The sequence below is a fragment of the Melospiza melodia genome, chromosome 15, assembly GCF_035770615.1.
Source record: "Melospiza melodia melodia isolate bMelMel2 chromosome 15, bMelMel2.pri, whole genome shotgun sequence".
Lineage (NCBI taxonomy): Eukaryota > Metazoa > Chordata > Aves > Passeriformes > Passerellidae > Melospiza > Melospiza melodia.
In genome coordinates, this window is record NC_086208.1 from 2,791,714 (window position 1) to 2,810,201 (window position 18,488).

The 18,488-nt window shown below is 44.2% G+C and overlaps 1 protein-coding gene across 1 annotated transcript in view; it reads left to right on the forward strand.

Annotated features, from left to right (window-relative positions):
• The window catches only part of ARIH1 (ariadne RBR E3 ubiquitin protein ligase 1), a 50,801-nt gene that overhangs the window by 12,482 nt on the left and 19,831 nt on the right, over positions 1-18,488 (forward strand). The window contains exons 2-3 of the mRNA XM_063169377.1: positions 9,182-9,249; positions 14,554-14,698. Of these exons, the coding sequence (XP_063025447.1) occupies positions 9,182-9,249; positions 14,554-14,698 (213 nt within the window). The remainder of the gene's footprint in view (positions 1-9,181; positions 9,250-14,553; positions 14,699-18,488) is intronic.

Genomic DNA, 18,488 nt, shown 5'->3' on the forward strand with positions numbered 1-18,488 from the left:
CACTGCCCTGGTCTGGGTGATGCCTCTGAATGTGCCTAAAACAGCAAAAGCAAAGTTGTGTTGTGCTAAAGGTGTGCAAAATCCATGAAATGCTGGTGGTGTTAACTGGGAAAATCATTCACTGGCCAGAGCTGAGTAGGAGAAGGTGATGGCATCATTTCCATATAATTCTTGCTGGAGGAAGGAGCCAGCAGTTTTCCTTGCTGGTGTGGAGGAGCAGTGCCACTCTTGTACAGGTTTATAAATGCCAGGATGTGGGTTCAGCCCTTTGGCTGCCTCTGGCTCTGGGCCTCTGGCTGTGCACATGGTGGTGAAAGGGCTGAGTCAATGTACCAATACAAACTGGAGTGAGGGAAAGAGCAGGGAAAGCTTTTCTGAGACTCCACAAGACTTGTACAAAATGATGCAAAGGAAGAAAGCAGATGTGCAGTTCATCTTACAGCTTTATTCCTTTAACACCCATTTCTGCCTGCAAACAGGACAGTTTCTGGAGCTCACATCAGCAGACCTGTGCCTTCCCAGAATGGCACAGTTCATTCAGGAGTTGAGTCACTGAAGACAGCACATGAAAAATGTGCTTTGGGTTGTTTCCTTTTATCAGCTTGATGGGTAGCTGGCCTGACATATGCCACTTCCAGTCTTTCCAACATTGACTAATAAAAGACCTTTATAAAAAAGTGTATTTCTGTCAGGCTCACGTGGCTCCATTGAGGACACTTGGTAGTAGATACTGGCAGTATTCCCACAGTTTACTATCAGGATCTGCTATTTGGTAGGCCAGGTGCATACAGCCCCCAGACATTGGGGTGAAGAGGGTGAGGGTCTGCTCTTCATAGCTGGTTAGAAAATGGAGAAAAAAATGGGACCTTTGACTGTACCTGGCATCAAAGTATACCCCAATATGCTTTACAGTCTTTGGGACAAGAAGATTTGGGGGTCTGTTGACAAGGGGAGACCCAGCTTTAATGTCCCTGACACATGGCTTTTGGCAGACTGAGACAAACAGATTTCTTGGAAGCGAGTCCCTGTTGTCCAGGTTGTTCCAGCTCAGCTGTCTGGTGACACAGTGATCCTGTCTGTGTTAAAATAAACCTGCCACCCCCTTTAGCCAGTCAGTTCCTGTGTCTGGTCACTCCTGCTCCCATCACTGACTCCAGTGGTGAGTGCAGGAGCCAGTGCTTGTGTGAGCTTGTGTTACTGCTGAATAAATATTTTCTGAACTGGTCTGGTCTTGCCCAGTTACTGCCCTATTTCAGATTAAAATCGTAATCCAAGTTGCTGTCACTTCATCTCCCAGGCAGAAATAGAGCTGGTGCATAGCTAAGCTGTTCTGGCTGTCCAGAGTCTTCCTTGGCCTCTCTGGAATCTTGTGCAGGGGGAGAGATTCCTGAACTGTGCTCGTAGGCCAAGCCTTGGTGTTTTGGTACTTACTGTCAGTCACTGCCTTCATTCAGTAGAGTTCTTTTTCTGTGGCAAAATGTGCTTTTGCTTTCCTCTTGAAGCAACACAGTGTGTTTTATTCAAGCCAGGCATTAGTGAGTTGTTTATTGGTCTGAGAGAAGAACTGAAACTGTCCCTGTGTGTAGCCTAGAGACTGTATAGAACTGAAAGTATCTAATGACATTCTTTCTGCCTTAGGGATGCTTGTGATCTGGAGAAAACCCAAGTTTTGTGTCTGATAGTGTTGGAAACATTTGTGACCCATATATGACATGACTGTAGTGGCTATGTGGTGGGGTGAGAATTTCAGTAGGATTAGGATCCTGTTGGATAGAGGAGGAAAAATGGAACCTGGAGGTCTGGAAGAGCAGTGGTGTCAGGAGGGAAGCAGGCTCAGATATGCTTTGTGGACACTGGTTAGAATTTCAATAGGATTGGGATCATGTTGGATAGAGGAGGAAAAATGGAACCTGGAGGTCTGGAAGAGCAGTGGTGTCAGGAGGGAAGCAGGCTCAGCTGTGTTTTGTGGTCCCTGGCTGTGGGAGTGGTGTTTTATTGACCAGCAGGGAAGGTGACCGTGCATCATTTGTGATGGGGACACAGAGGTCTGGTATTGATTCCTGAGTATCCATTTCTGTTCCATGGGGTCTCATCCTGTCAGAGCAGCTCTGTGACTCTGGATGTTGACTAAAGGTTTGACTTGAGGGGGAGGTTGGTGATTACCAGGGACTTGGAATGTACCTGGATGAACATTAAAGCTCTTTACATCCATGGTAGCCAAAACTTTGAGGGTTTTTGCTCTCCCCTCGTGCCCAGCCTGGCTGCAGCATTGGGGGCTGTTTGCTTCCTCCTCAGCGGATGGGGAGATATTACAGGGCTGCTGAAATAGTAAACTGGGAGAATTATATGGAAATGATGCCATCACCTTCTCCTACTCTTTTAAGGCAAGTCTTTGCAAATCCTTGAGTGGGAGGCTCAGGATTGAATAAAGCCGTTGTGCAGCGTACGCTGGCACCCATGTGCTCCCACCCGGCGCTCGGCACAGCAGCTGCAGTTGCTCAGCACAGACTGCAGAAACCAGAGCTGGGGCTTGTGTTGTCTACCCAGCTCTGCTGAGCTTTTGTTCATATGTTGGGATTTCTTGTGCTGAGAGACACCAGTAAGAAAGCAATCCTTTGCGTGTTACTGCTGTTGTGGGCAGTGGAACATCAGCTCAGGATCCGTGGGTCCTTCCTCTTTAAGGATGGACTTTATTCTCCAGAACTGTAGCAAAAGGAAGTAGAAACCAAAGTGTTCTTCAGATTAAATGTATAGAATAAGGGTTAATCTCTCTGTGTCCTGTCATCAACCCCAGCTCTCCTGCTATGGAAGTGAGCATAGCTGAAATGCTGGAAGAAGAAACCTTCCCTGGTCGTTTTTAATTTGTGTTGAGTTGGTGGTGGAGCTTCTGCAGTCGTCTGAGACCATCAGGGTGAATCCATGCCATCTTCTTTTATTTAGAAGTATTACAGTGCAAATTCAGTTTTTGCATTTCCAAATTTGCTAATTCATCCTGGAATTGTTGCTTTAGTATTTTTTTCTGCTTTTAAAAGCTCTATTAGACAATGGCTCTTCATTGCAGCTCCTAATCATTAACCTGAAAGCTTTCCAAAAGGCTCTGAGAAAATGTAAAGCAGCTGACTGCTTCATTTCTGTCTCTTGAACCAATTAACTGAAGTAATAGAGTTTTCGCTGAAGTTGCTTTTTATTATCTTCCCCTGCTAGAAGAATGTATGTTCATCAGAGCTGGAAACAGTCAGTAAAGTGCACCTAAGTTACTACAAACTGATCAAGCTACCATTTGGTGCCATCAGGTAATGGTACTAATTCAGTAACTCTGTAAAACTTAATTTTCAGAATCAGGAGATGATGTGTGAAGGGAAGTTAAGGAAATGAAGAAGGATGTAGGGAGCTGAGGAGATGATCGGTGCTGAAGTTGAGGCAAATGCCAGACTGAGGACAGCAGATGACAACAGTCACAGAGAGTAGCCTGGCTTCTCGTGGAGTTGTGTGGAAATGGCAGCAAACTGGTTCATTTTTGGGTGGTTTAGAGTTCTAACTCCAGTCTTCTGATATGGCTTCAGTAAGATGCAAAGACCACCCCGTCAGTGGGGTACAGAGAATGAGCAGTTCTGATGCTGTCACTATCTCTGAGGGGAAGGTGAGAACTGTCTGAGACCCACCAGCACGTTCCAGTGCTGTGAACCCTGCTATAGCCAATGGCAGCAATGTCCATGGTGTGATTCTGTCCCAGACCCAGGGGATGAGAGCACGGGTGGCTTGGCAGATGGAGCCCTTTAGCTCTGTCCTCTCCTCACAGCAGCCCTCTCATGTTCTGCCTGTAATCGAGCCAGGGAATATTCGATTACACGGAAGTTTTCCAGCAGCTTCTCAGAGTGCTCAGTTGGTGGTGTTTAAAAACTAGCAAGTTTGAGATCATGTCCTGGAAATGCTCAACACTTGGATCTCATCTTCTGTGCTGGCTTCCTGGGAATTTTATTAAGCTGCTAGAAATGAGGTTTTGTGCTTGTAAGATTTCCTGTAATTGTCTCCTGGAAGAATGGATGTGAATGGATCTCCACAAATGAAGGTCACTCAGTCCACTTGCAGAGCAGTGCAAACCTTTTACTGACAGTTGTACTGTGATCTGTTAAAAGCTGATTTAAGACCCTTTCTAGCTGTATCTTTATATCTGTGATTATCTGTGTGGGGCTGGGAGAGGTGCAGGTGAATAGCAAGGGGTCCAAGCAGAGCAGACATCAGGTTATTGTGGGATTTTGGGCTGGTGCCCCTTTGTTTGTTGTGTGATGGAGCAGCTCTTTGGTGCCTTGGTGTTGGTCACAGTCTCATGGTGGGGTTCCTTCTCCTCTCCCCACTGCCATTAAATGTGACCTCTGGTTTATTTATCAGTGCTTCTCCCATGGCACAGTGTGCATGTGACAAGCCTTGGAGATGCTGGGCAGCAGGAGTTTCCACTTGGTGCTCTGCTGTTGCAAGCACTGGGGGTTTGGCTGGTTAAATATTGACAGTGGTGGTGTGTCCCCAGGTGCCACCTCACTGGAGCAGATGTTTGTGCTGCTTGGCTTCAGACCAGCATTAGCTTGTGGTGACTCTTTGCTCCTCCTCCGAGCCAAGCCCTCAGTCTTGTCAGCTGGTGTGAAACCACGGGTTTCCTTGTGCTGGGAAATGTAAACCCAGCCTTGTGTCCCCATGGGATACAGCAGTGGACGTTGCTGAGGTTTGAACCCTCTGCAGACTTCTGAGGCTTGGGCAAAGTCAGGGTTTCTGGAGCATCTGCTTGGATTCACAAGTGCAGAGCAATTGTGTGAAAACCCAACTGGAAGTGGCATCAATTCCTTATTGCTGTAAAAGCCCCTGATATTGGGATGGAGGTGCTGCAGTTGGGATGAAAAGTTTTGGAGTGCAGAAGCTGCCATGGGTAGAAAACAAAACCATCCCTGACGTGGAAAGAAACAAAACAAAGAATTTATCAATATCATGTCTCCAGGAGAAAGGATTTTGCTGGAGAACTAAGCTTAAGTTGTTCTTAAATGGTTTTTATTTGTAGTAAATGCTGAAACTGAACCAGGAACTGATTCCCAGCATGTGAGGAGAAGCTGAACTGTAGGATGTGCTTTTCTTTGAAATAGCATCAAGAATTAACCATGCAGCTCGTCTTGATGGAGCGAAACATGAATGGATCAAGTGTTCCCAACTGTCATTCAGCAAATTGTGCTGCTTGGAAATTCTGATTCAAGCTAATGTTCTAATAATATTTAATTTATAATTCATTTATGCATTTAAGTGCATCCACAGTCTTCCTTCCGATTCATACTTTCTTATTTTGACAGCAAAAAGAATTCTAACTCTTATCACTGATGAAGCTTCCAGTTGAATTAAATTCTATTAAATTAAGGAGTTTTATTTGAATTAATAATGCTTCTTTGGTGAAGTCCAGACCTTTGTAGGGCTTCCTATTGCTGTATCTCCTGCTTGCATTGGTGTGCTGGAGCATGGCAACCTAGATAAGGACAGTAAATGCAAATACCTCCAGTGAAAAGCTGTGCTGGAGTGGAATTTGTTTGAAGCATATGTGGGACTTGGTTGCTTTGTTAGCTCCAAAAAAAAAAAAAAAAAAAAAAAATCCCTGCTGAAGAACTGAGGGTGTTTCTCTCTGGGCAGAGCTTTATTTGGAATGTTTTGTTAGGAAATCTTTTGAAGTGCCCAGAGAATTTCAACAAAATGGCTGCTTTCCTCGGGTTTGTTCCTATCTGGATATCAACAGGCTTGCTGCCCTCGGCTCCAGGCAATCCAACATGTAAAATTTAGTAGGAGGCTGCTGTAAGTGAGATCTGCTGTTTCAGCTTTCATCAGACCACGTTTGGAGGAGACCATGTTGGCTGTTCCCCTGCTCTCTGTCCTCCCTGGCTGCTTTCTGTAGGAAAATTCATCTCTGTAAACAGAAAATAGCTTTAGGAGGAGTATGCTCTCACAGCCTCGGGAGTAATCCCGTCTGAGCAGCAACAGAGCCTGCTCAGACCTAATCTCTGTGTGTGTGGTTGGAGGAAATAATCCTGTGTGCCAAACCAGGAGGCAGACAGAGCCCCTGACTTCCCAGTGCTGTGCAACCCAGGATTTGGACATTCCATTAATTTTTACAGAATGAGTGTGTAGAGTGATGGCTGAGGGTTCGTGCAAAGCTGGAGTGGAACTGGTGTTGAAATAGCAAATTATTTTGGTGGTGTTTTATCCCTGTGTGCCTGAGGTACAGGGCACAGCTCTCACTGGGGTGGGTGCTGTGGTTGACTCCTCCAGCTCTGCTCTGCAATAACTGTGAGGGAAATCTGTGCATTCCATGATGGTGTGCCTGGTCTTGGACTGGAACAATCCTTCATGTCAGAACTTTTGGCATTTGTATTTTCCTCTGATTTGCCCTTTAGTTGCCTTCCTCCCAGCCTTCTGTGCTCCTCCAGCCCAGATTGTATGTCTGTTCAGGGATGAGCAAGGGCAGGGCTGTGTTAATTCCTGCCTTCTGTGTCTGGGAAACAGCCAGGGGAGGTTTGAATGCTACATCTGGGATGTGGCAGGCACTGCAAGCAGGCAGCCCAGCTATTTCTGGTGGGAGCTTGTCATGCTGCTGGCGTTTCCTTTCTTTTCTAAAATGTTCAACCAACAGTGCTGGAGGAAGCTGGAGCCCAGCAAGCCTGGAGAAGGTGATAGCTCACAGAGTCAACAGTAAAATCCGAAATAATGTCCAGTTTTGTGCCCTGATCTCTCAGTGCTGGGATACCTGGGGGCTCTGACCTAGGGAAACTTTTGGAAAGCTGCAGTGCCTGTGTGTTGGGAAAATGGAGAAGCCACAGATTAAACCCTCTTGTCCTTTGCAGCCACATCTCCTTTGGGGAGTGGTATTTGCTGGATCAGACTTAATAATCACTGCAGACCATTGGAGTTCATGGGTAAGAAACCCCAATTTTTCCTTCAGTGCAGGGGAAACCTTCTGTCTTTTTAAAGTCAGCCAGAGACCACTACCTCAGCTGCCCCTTAGCCTATTAAGTGATTAACAGGTATTCCCAGAAGCCTTAATAAGGGGCCAAGTGGGCTGCTGTGGTAGAAGATAGGACAAGACTTTGGGCTGATTTTAATTAAAGCTCTCTCAGTGCCTTTGCTTGAGAAATGGGAAAAATTGTGTTTCTCTGTACATCTGGCAGATTTGTGGGCTGAGTGAAGACTCCTTATGTTGAAGGGCTGTGTGCTTTGCTAGCTGAAATTAATAACTGGAGAATTACAGGGACTGGTATCATAACCAAGATAATCTAGAGATAAGATAGGTTTATTTACTAAAGTATACTTTTATCTTTGATTAAATCGCTCCAGGAATTGTGTCTAAGTGAGCTTTTAAGAACTTCTTTAAAGTACTCCTACATAGTACAGCCTGAGATACAGAAAAGGTTATTGTGGAGATCCAAATACAGAATAACCTGGAAAGATCAGAAACTAAATCCCACAAGAGGCTGCTGGATGGAGGCCCCTAAATTCCCATAGAGCTTCTTTGTTAGTAGGACTGACTTGAAAGGGTTGAGCTGCTGGATGAGGGAGGGATGCTGTTGGAGGGCTGGTGCCATGTGGTTGTGACCCAGGCACCTGATGTTGCTGCAGGGGACAGCTTGGATCCCTGTCACCTGGGGGACAGCTTCAGATATGGGCCAGAGCCACACTGTCACCATGCAATAGCCATTTCTGGTATCTCCTGCCCACACTGGATCTGCTGTCCCAGCTGTTCCGTCAGGGCTCTGCTCAAACCTTTCTGTAGCTGCTTTGCTTCACGTGGGCTTTTTAAGCTGGAAAAAAATTCTTAGTTTGGCCTTAAACAATCTGTGCTGGCATTAATAAGAGTCAGAACACATTATAGAAGGAGAGGAGTGTCACTTTTATACTATAAAACCACAAGACTTGTTCTTTGTGCTTATTACACTGTCACCCGAGGGCTGTATTTTGGTGAAGGTTTTGTTGGTGGTGGTGAGAGGCTGTCCTGCTTTCCCCTTGTGCTAATGCAGCTGTTTGTGTGGTCAGGCAATCAAATAGATTGGAGAGCTGATTCCATGAAAAAAACCAACCTAAAGGAAAAGAGAAGATCAGTTTCTGAGTCATGATTTGCAGCATAAAATGGCTGTAGTGGTATGAGCTGATGAGGGCAGGAGATGCAGGGGTGGGGTGGGATCGCTGCTGTGGGTGACAGCATTGGCTTTTGGCAGCATCAGGTTGTGGCTGTGGCTGCAGGGCTCAGGAAATCACATTGCTGGTTTATGTCCTACTTTTCAACAGCTTCAGAGCGTCCATTGAACGTTGGCCCTGAGGCAAACTTCCATTTTGGTGTCAAATGGCAAAGCACACGCAGCCGCTCTCAGGGCCCTGCTCTTGTCTCCTTTGCATGTAAATGGTCCTAAAACTGAGCCCAGAGAGTGGATTTGGAGAGCTAAAATATGGTTCTGGGGTGTAACAGAAGCCATATGGTCTGGTGTGCTTCTCATATAATCAAACTCTTGGCTGATGGTTCAGATTAAGTTGGAATAAAAACTTGTTCATGAGTGAAAATCAGCTCTTATGTTCCACCTCCCTTCTGACCTTTCTAGACTGTATTTCTTTCCTTAGCTTTCTTTCCTTAGCTGCCCTGAGTTTTTTTCTGGATTTGATGGTGCTTCAAGAACCTCTGAGAGATTTTCCAGGGACTTCTTACACTGGCAGCCAGTTGTGTTCTAGGACACTTTTCAGCCCAAGTGTTTTGATGGTCAGGGATGGATTATTCTTGCTCTGCAAGTAGTGTGGAGATTGTGGCAAAAATGGATAGGATGGATAGAAATCAGCCCTTCCTGCATTTTACAGCCATCCTGGAATTGTGTTGTGTGGGCATGCTGGATGTGGAGATGCTGGACTGTGGTAGGTGTAATTAGTCTGGTCCTTAAATCTCCAACCAAATTCTCATTTTATTAAGGTGCTTGGATTTATAGAGTTGGAGTTTTTTTTCCTTTTAAAATTTGTCAAGTCCAGCTATTTCCCAGTCCATGCCAGTAAACCTGTATTGTCTGAACAGATGATGTTATCAAACACCCTGATTTTCCCTTTGCCTATTCAAAGCTCTGCCTGATGTTCTCACCCTGGCTTGGTCACTCAATTATTGATTGTTTTTGTTTTCTTTCTCCAGAACCCGGCGACTATCACTCGAATACTGCTTAGCCATTTCAACTGGGATAAGGAGAAGCTGATGGAGAGGTAAGCAGCTGCAGAGCTGGAAAAAATGTTTGTTCCTGGATCAAGTGAGGATGGATGAATGCACGGTGTGTGGCAGGAGAATCTTTTGTGTAAGCTCTAAATGTCCCCCCTTTCCCAGCTAAGGGGGACTGGTGACTCATTGTTTTAATATTATTGATGCCTGGTTAGATTTAAAGTTGTGGAAGTTATGTTGCCCCTTGGAAAGAAGGATTTCCAGTTTGAACATGTACAGGCTTTGGGCAGGCTTTAGAAAAAAGCAAGCAGGAACAGGTTCTTGTTATCTAGCAACTGTTTTGGATTTGGGTTTAGCTGCTCATGCCTGTCATGCTGGCATGTGTATTCCTGACATGTTGATTTGCTGCTCTGGCCAAGGCTAAATTGTTCCTGGCTGATAATGGTCCTGCCTTGTCTTCATCTCCACAGCTCCAGGTTTTCTTTAGGGTGTGTAAATAAAGGCTTGAATTTTGCCTCTCCCTCCCTCCCCCTCAGAGCAGAGTGTTTTATGGTTATTTCCCATCTTTGATTTCCAGCTCTTAGAATGTTGCTTGTCAGAGAAGGTACTTCTCAGTTTGTTGTTACACAGTGGAGACCAAATCCAGCTGCATTTGGTTCATTCCAGTGCCAGTGTTGGTGTTGAAGAGAGTTGAGGGAGCTGGAGAATTTAAATTCCTTTAGAAATTGGGAGGAGAATGAATCTGGACCAAAAGGAGCAGTAAAAGCTGAACAGGGACTTGCTGGTTGTGCTGGTCTTACTTGGTGTGAAGTGACCAATGGGTGGGTGTGGAGGGCCTGGTAGGATCATTAAAGTTTGACTTTTCCCTTAATTACCATTTCCTTTGCCTGATAATCAGGGTGTGGGAAGAGGAGATCTGCTTGATAAACCAGAGCAGTTGTTGGTGCTCCTGTGAATTGATAAATGTCCCTTCACTGACCCTGGGGTAGTTTGGTACTCTGTCACCCAGGGCAAGAGGAGCAAAGGTTTTCACACTGTCAGTAATTATTTTGGAGTATAAATATTTGTGCTATCCTTGCCTAATGGATTTAGGACATCTTTAGTGCCCTTTGTGTAATATTTTTGGTTAATGATGGTGCTCAGGTATATGCTATGTTTTGTTTAACCTAGATTTTTTTTCTAAAGTGATTGTATTTTTTACAGCTTTCTAGTCCTTATTTTTCTGAGATTGACCTCTTTTAGCAAATGTTGGAAGTCTGAAAGCTTTGTGTTACAAATATATCCAATATTTAACTCTAACTACAGCTGTTAAGAATTCTGATTTAACACCTGCTTTGCAACACTTGATATTTGAGTTTCTTGGGCTGGTTCTCTTGGTTGGGGTAAAGTTCACTCTCCTTGCCTGTGAGATACCTCTACACAAGTGCACTGAAAACCCATCCCTTTGTACAGTAGATTTTGTTCCTTGTTGTTGAAAGCTTGTTTAGGACTGCCATCAATTTAAAAATAAAAAATTGGGCTGTGGTTTTGTTTTTGTTTTTTCTTTTTTTTCTGAAGGGAGGTGCCAGCCAGGTCAATGTGAGGTATTATTGTTAAGGCTTTTCCAGTTTAAGTACATGTTATATTTACAAATGCACAGGTAAACATATTCATTAAAATACTTACCTCAGCAGGATTACACCTGTGAGTAATAGAATACATGACTTGCTTAGGCAGACCTGTTGCACACTGCTCCCAGTTTTGGTGCTTATTGATGTCCTGTTTTATTAGAAAAACACCAAAACAGGATCTCTCCAGTGCCTGGTGCTGCCTTCTGCACCAAAAAACTTCCTTGGAATCTTCTGGAGTGCTGAGCTGTCTTAGAGCAGGAGAAGGAAGCTGGGTAGGAGGCTGAGAACAGGCTCTTGCTGTTCAAGAGGGTTTGGTCATTGCTGTGGTGATAGGTGAGGATTATGGGGAAAACACCACCCCAAAATACACATTTTGCTTGGAAGTTCCTGTTGTTTGATGGTGTATTTGCAGTTCCTAATTAGTGCCTATTTTCTCTTAGCTCATGGTGAGTCAGCACCAGCTCCCAGCAGCCTTATCAGTCCTGGCCTGGAGGAAAGCACTTCAACCAAGTGGCTCCTCTTTTTTTTGATAAGTGGGGAGGTCTGAGCTTGTGACGTGAAAATTTCTGTTTTCCCACTTTTTTTTTTTAGCCTTGTTATGCCTGTTTTTAATGAGCAGGTTGTTGCTGTCTGTGCCAGCTTTGTCATGGAGTAATTACACAGTGATGTTCAGAGGGCAGATGTGTTACAGATATTTATTCCACTTACAGTAAAGTAATAACAGCCACAATTAAAAAAACTACCCTGTCCCACTGCTGAAACTTTAATTGTTTGTGTGGAAAAGCAAAATTGGAGGTTTGGGGTGGATTTGTTTGTGGAATGGAAGTGATGAGTGGAGGAGATACTAGTTCAGCCTCTGATATGCTGCATTAAGGAGAATAAAGATGTCAAATATTGTTTTCCTGTGTCTTGCAAGCTGGATTCATAGGGGTAGGAGAGCACCAGGTGCACAATGACCACATCACCTCAGAACCAAGTGAAGAAAGTGCTTTAATTATTATTACCTTCCAATTTTGCTCTGGCTGATGGTGTCCTCTCCTGAGGGGAGTTTGAGGAGGCACCTCTGTGTGATGAAGAGGTTAAAATGCAGCTCTCCTGCTTTATGTGCCTTCCCCTGGTCATTTTGTTAAGAGAAAAGTGTCTCAACATGTCCCCAAGGCCTGATTTAATCCCTGGAGGCACAGCCAGAGATAGAGCAGTCCCTTGTAGCTGCTTATCTTGGTGGCCACATGTCCCTGTTTTCTCTGAGTGGAGGAGGGATGTCAGGAATGCCCAGCTTGCCTCTTCTCCAGAACCTGCTGCCTGCTTTCCTTGGAACAAATAAATACTTTCCACTCTTCAGCAGAGGCTGGGCAGGTGAAAAATGGTGCATGGCAGGAGTTTTGATGTTGGAGATATCTTTTACTGGGAGTGTTTTGATGCACTGACACTCACAAATGCTCTTCCATGGAAGTAAATATCCCAAAGTGTGTACTAGAAGCAATTTTTTTTTCAGTGAAAAGGTTTTTTATCTTTGCTACTCCCATGGGTAGGATTTGATTATGTGTGGAAAATGGTGATTAGGCAGTTACAAACAGCAGGAGGGAATTTTGAGGAGATAAAGGGGCTGACAGCTTGATCCCTCTGCCAAAAAGCCTTGGTGTTGTTATAGGTTTGGTCTTGGTAAGTAGAAATACTTGAAAATAATGGACAAACACTGGTCTGTCCATTCATTTTAAAACAGCAGAAAAAAACCCCCAACTTTGTGATGAAGTAAATGAACTTCAGAGAATTAATAGAGGGAATTCTGGTGCACCAGAAGAGCTGGAATTACTCAGTATCTGCATTGTGAAGGGAAAGGAGGGCACAGGATTTAAAGGGCTGTTGGAGGTGCTATGCTCCTCCCTAGGATGAAAATAAGGATGGAGGTACCAAGAACCAACCCTTTAATAGAGAATATTTGAGGAAAAATCAGAATTCTTGGAGTTGTAACAGCAGTTAGAGAGCTGTTGGACTTTGGAATATCCATTGGAGCTGTGTTTTCTGGGAGATCCACTCTCTAAAAATGCAGTTTTCCTCTGCATTTTCTGGAGTTCTTACAGCCCAGTAGCTGCATGAGTATGAGTCTGAGAGACATACCTAAAAATAAATGTGGAAATTACTTACTCAGAAAGAAAATGCGCAAAAAGAAAACAGCATGGAGAAGCAGGAATACTATCCATAGGTATTTAAAGGGGATAGGAAATTCCAGATGAAAAAAGTCAAGTTCCTGACATGGATATTCACCCTTAAAACCAGCCCACCACTACAAAAACCTCTGGTATTTCCATAAGCATTTAGCTGGTCATGAGTATCAGGGTTCAAGTTGCATCATAGCATTTGTATACAAAACTATTTTCCTTGCAAACTTCTCACCCAGCTGTGTGTCTGCTCTCCTCAGAGCATGTCCTGTGCTGCTCCTGCTGCCTCTAAGAGCAGTTGGAAGGCTGGAAAACTTTTGTGGACTTAATATTTATCCATGATTCTTAATAAACAAATACTGCCTGTAATGAGACTGCACTGAATTCACTTGGTAAAATTTTCTAAATATATAATTTGATATATTTAGATTTTTTATTTTTAAATTTTTATATATTTAGATCTAAATATATATTTAGATTTTATATTTAGATTTAAATATCACATACAAATTTCTAAGTATCATCCTCTAAGCAAACAAAAGAACTTGGTTGAGTAAACTCCTGAGCTAACATTGAAAAACAGTGGCAAAGCCTTGTGGATACTGTGATGCCAGAATTCACCACTTCCTTCCAGATTCTCAGTGTCTTGAAATTTAAGATCTAAAATACATGAACTATATCTAGAAACATATGAAACAGCAGGAAAATTGATATTTTTTTAATTATAAATCAAGCCTTGTTGGTAGGTAGAGCTGTAATGGAGCTGGGGAATGACTTACTGGGTTTGGCTGGGGATGTGTGCATGTGATGGGGCTGGTTAATTGGCTGGTTTAATTAGTTCTTTGCAGCTGCTGCAGGCTGGAGAAAGGTGTGTGAAGGATTCTGGGAAGAGGCTGAGCTTTCTGATAATGATTCTCTCCAGTTTGGGCCTCCTCTCCAAAGAGGAGCTTTTTACAAGCCTTTAAAGCAAACCAATATTGTTTTCCTTAAGGGAATAGGAAATAGAAAGGAAGTGATCTTTTTTCACCTCCCAAAAGCAATTTTGCATCCTCCTTTCCAATAGGTCCCTGATCTTTGGAGGCATTGTAAACCTGAAACTGTATTTTTTAGGAAGTTGTTAAATTACCTCAGGTTGATTGAAGAGAAAAGATGCTCAAACAGCTGATGATAAGAATATTAGGAAAAATTGAAGGCTTCAGTTGAAAAGAATTGAGCTTGAAGGCATCAAACCTGTGCTTTAGGAAGGTGTTCCAGTGCCTGAACTGTGAACTCATGTTCTTGCTCTAGTTTGCTGTCCTGGAACTCTAATGCCAAGCAATTGGGAGAGTCACAAATTACTTGAAATGCAGCTGAAGAATTGAAGGTGCCTGAATTTCAGGAGTGTTTAATCCAAGGGAGAGTCTCTGAAATTCTGCAGTTGTCTAATATCCACCTCTGTGTTGTGCTAGAGAAGGGTTTGTTGGAAGTAGTGGGTGTATGAGTTTTGAAATACAAAAAGCATCTTTGTACACTTAACTGCTACATAGAATGGAAATATGATTTAGAAGGTGGTTAAATTTTCCTTCTGTCCTGTGTTGTGCAGGTACTTTGATGGCAACTTGGAGAAGCTCTTTGCAGAGTGTCACGTAATTAATCCAAGTAAAAAGTCGCGAACGCGCCAGATGAACACCAGATCATCAGCCCAGGACATGTCCTGTCAGATCTGCTATCTGAACTACCCAAACTCCGTGAGTACCCTGGGGCTCTGCTGCTGCCTGTCACTTTCTTGAGGTTGGGATTGAAGTTTGCTGGTAGATTGAGATGGTAGTTCATGTTTGGACTCAGGTGTTGATTATTTCTTATCAGTGAAGCGGCCTCACAGCCATGAGTTCAGCAGCGTTTCATTAGAAGGCACAAAATGGCCAACAATCTCTTGTTACGAGGTCTTTTAAGACTAAACTACCCAATTCAGAACTGACACCTTGATTATTTTCCCTTTTAACCCAATAACTGATCCCTGAAAGCCCTGGAAGACTTTTCTGTCCAATTACAAAACATCACCCAAACCCATGAAGAAGGTAAAGAAGAACAACCTGTGTCTTCCCTAAAACCTCCATCTTTATTTGTTTCATATCTATTTATATGAAATAAACATTTCATATAAGTTCATATTTATTCATATAAATTTCATATTTATTTCTATATTCTAAAACCCCAAACTCTTTAAGTTTTCCACCCTGTGATATTACACACTTTTACCAACTACACACCCATAATCCCAGTGCTATCAATCAATTTTTAAAGTCTTCTCCACAGCCTCAGGTCAAATGCAGTGCTCTCTTGCAAGTCTTTTTAGCACAGAAAGTTAAAAATTCTCAGCATCCAGGGTTCCAACACTACCTGAACAGCAACTCCCCAAATTTCCAACCTGAAACTTCACGTTTTCCTGCACAGCACCTCTGAGGGTGCTGGGGCTTGGGCAGTGGTGTGGTAAAGTTCAGGAAAAAGCAAGCAGGTGATGTTTGCAAAGGTCTGATACCAAGTGAGGTGTACAGATAAAGGATATATGAAATTCAAGCCTGTGAAAAGCATGATGGGCAGAGGGATTTACTTAAATAGAAAGACAAGGTAGGAAACAGCTTTTAAAAGCAAAATAGTCAAACTAGAAAGTCTAGAAAAAAGTAGTAGAAGCAAAATGTGGATATCTTTGGATCTTTGTTATATTGGACAATAGCCTCTTGGTCAGACAGGAGGATGTGTTACTCAGTGCTTCCTGGGGCTCTGCATCAATGCTCTGGGTCATAGTGTTATTTTTTTTTGTCACTGTTGACCAAACTGAGGCATTCCCATACACTGCTAAGAGGTCCAGGCTCTGCAGGGGCTCCCAGGGGCAGGACATACTGTTGGGAGACCTGGGAGAAAAGGAGGTGAGTGGAAAAGCTCAAATTGGAGAATTCAACGAAAGGCAAAGTGCTGATAGGAAGAAATTCTGTTCTTTTGCGGGGAGTGCCCCTCCAGAACACCCTAAAACAAGTGCTGGGCCTTTCCAGGCCTGACATAAGGCTTTGCTCTTGCTCTGGGTGTGTTTTCAGCATGGAACCATGGTGAGCTTTGGGGTTCAGGAGTACTGGGGTGAAGTTCCCTGGCTGTGGCCTCTCCCTTGCTCTGGGTGTTCTTCCCTGGAGTGGACAGAGCTGAGCCAAGCCCAGCTTCAGCCTCCCATTCTCAGCATTGAGGCCCCTGTTGCTCTTCAGCCAGGAACCACAAGGCTTCATGTGTCTGCTCTTCAGCCTTGTGTGCCCTGACTTCTTGTGAAGAGTAGCTGGGCAGGCAAATCCCTGCTCTGTGTGATGAGGTGCTTTGAAAAAAAAAAAAAAGGCAATATATTCTAATATATTATTCTCTTCATTTTAATGTAGTTTCTGTGCTGGGTGGGGGTACAACCCACAAGTGACAGACCTGTCCTCTGGCTGGGGTGCTGTGCTACCTGGGAAACAGAATCCCAGAATCATGGGACAGGCCCACAATGGAGTCCTATCCTGGCCCTGCACAGGATAACCTCTGAATTCACACCCCAGCATTGTCTAGAGTTTTGGAACTGGGAAGAACAGTACAAAACATGCTAACACTTCTTGATTTTGTAGCTCAAATAGCAGTGGCCCAGTTGTTAGAAGAGCAGATTTTTAGCTGGAGCAGAGAGATGTTGCAGGTGAGCAGGGCTCTCTCTGTTGCTGGTGTTAATAGACATCAGAGGGGACTTGGTTTCTTTGCCCTACAGAAAAGCTGGAGCCTGTAGGAAAACTAATATTTATTATTTCTTCTGTAAAAGGCTGTAGTGTCTCTGTCTAAGGTGATTGAAATCTGTTTTGAAATTTGTTTTAGTCGATGTGAATTATAAATTCTAGGATTATTTTTATGTTCAATGCCTAACCTAAAATCTCAGCTTTGAAAATCCTCTTGCAATAATTAGCTAATTATTTTTCCATGTGAAAGCTGGGGGGTTTTTGCACTGACAGCCCCTTTCAGCCTATGGAAAGCTGAGAGTTTGCAGGTGTTAAGAAGTTTTATAGTGACCAGTTGTTGCAAGAATGTTAGTCTTGAAATTCCCTCTTTCCCATCTACAAAGCCTCTGTAGCTCCTCAGTCACCTCCACAGAGCTGTGGTTTGAGGTTTTGGGAAGCACCTGCCCAACAAAGCATTTGAAGCTGTCACCCTGCAAGTCTGAGGATTAAAGGGAGATGTTTCACCTGCTCTGTGTCCCTGCCAAGCACTGTCAGGTCCCAGCACTTCTTTTGGGTGACACCTTTATTGGGAAAACAGGAATTGGGAGGGTCATGGCTTTTTGGGAGGGTCATGGCTTTGCCTTCCTCCTCTCTTGCCCCTCACCCTCAGGGGAGCGGGCTGGGGGTGTTTTTGGGAACATCCTGCTTTGTCCAGACTGCAGATGTTGAGCACAGATGTGGTGACAGCAGAGCTGTCCCCTGGGCTAATGAGGAATCACTGCTCCCCCCATCCTTGGTGCTTTTATGTTGGCCTTTTTATTTGCTCCCTTGACATCTGCTGTCAGCTGAGCCAAAAATAATTGGGAACTCCCTCAAAGTAAAGAAAAGAGCTGAGAGATTCTCTGCATTCCTTGCAGCCTGGGAGGAAGTGTGGTGGTGGTGGCTGCCTTTCTGTGAGCATTCAGCAAAGCATTTCCCTGCCTGAAATAACCAAAGCAGGTCTCACATGAAGATGTGTTCTGTGCTGGTTCCTCATGTGTGCCTGCTGCAGGAGTGTTGAATTCAGTAAGAGATGATTCCCTTGTCTGTCCCTGCTTCCCATTCCCATGTGGAGAAGCCAGTGTAGTCTTTGGGATGGTTTCATGCTGTGGCATCCCAAAAGTTCCAGATGTTGAAGTGTTTTTCCTCTAACTCTGCACTTCCAGGAGATGCCACTTGGCCACAGCAGCATCTGTGAAGCATCAGACACCTTGTTAGCTGGCTCAGTGAGGGTTCAGAAATGGGAAGGTGTCTTTTTGCACTCTTGCAGCCAGTGTACCTGGCACCACATAGGTGTCAGCCTCCTCTCTCATCTCTTTGTTGTGTTTTTGGGGTGGATATTTCTGTTTTTACCTGGAAGCAAGTCAGAACCAAGTTTACCTGACCCAGTCAGGTCAGATTGAGCCGTGTTGTTGCTCACAGCTGCAGCCTGTGCTGGTGGCAGGAGTGTCAGAGCAGTGCCAGCCCTGGCAAAGGGGCAATGCCAGAGCATCCAGAGATGGCACAGCACAGCTGCTGCACCTCTGTGGGATGGACAGAATGATCTGTGGTGTCTGAGAATGCTTGGAAGGAGCATTTGCCTCAAGTGGATTCTCCTTTCCTCAATTACCACCATCCTGCTGTTGTTTTGGGCTGTTCCACAGGGCACCTCAGGTTCTTTCCTCTGTGGAGTTTTCATGGTTTGATGGTGTCTGAGGGTAGAGTTCTGGTTTTATCTCACTAGCTGAGAAGTTGGTGTGAAAAGCTGAGCCAGCAAATATTACCTCAATAGTGGTAC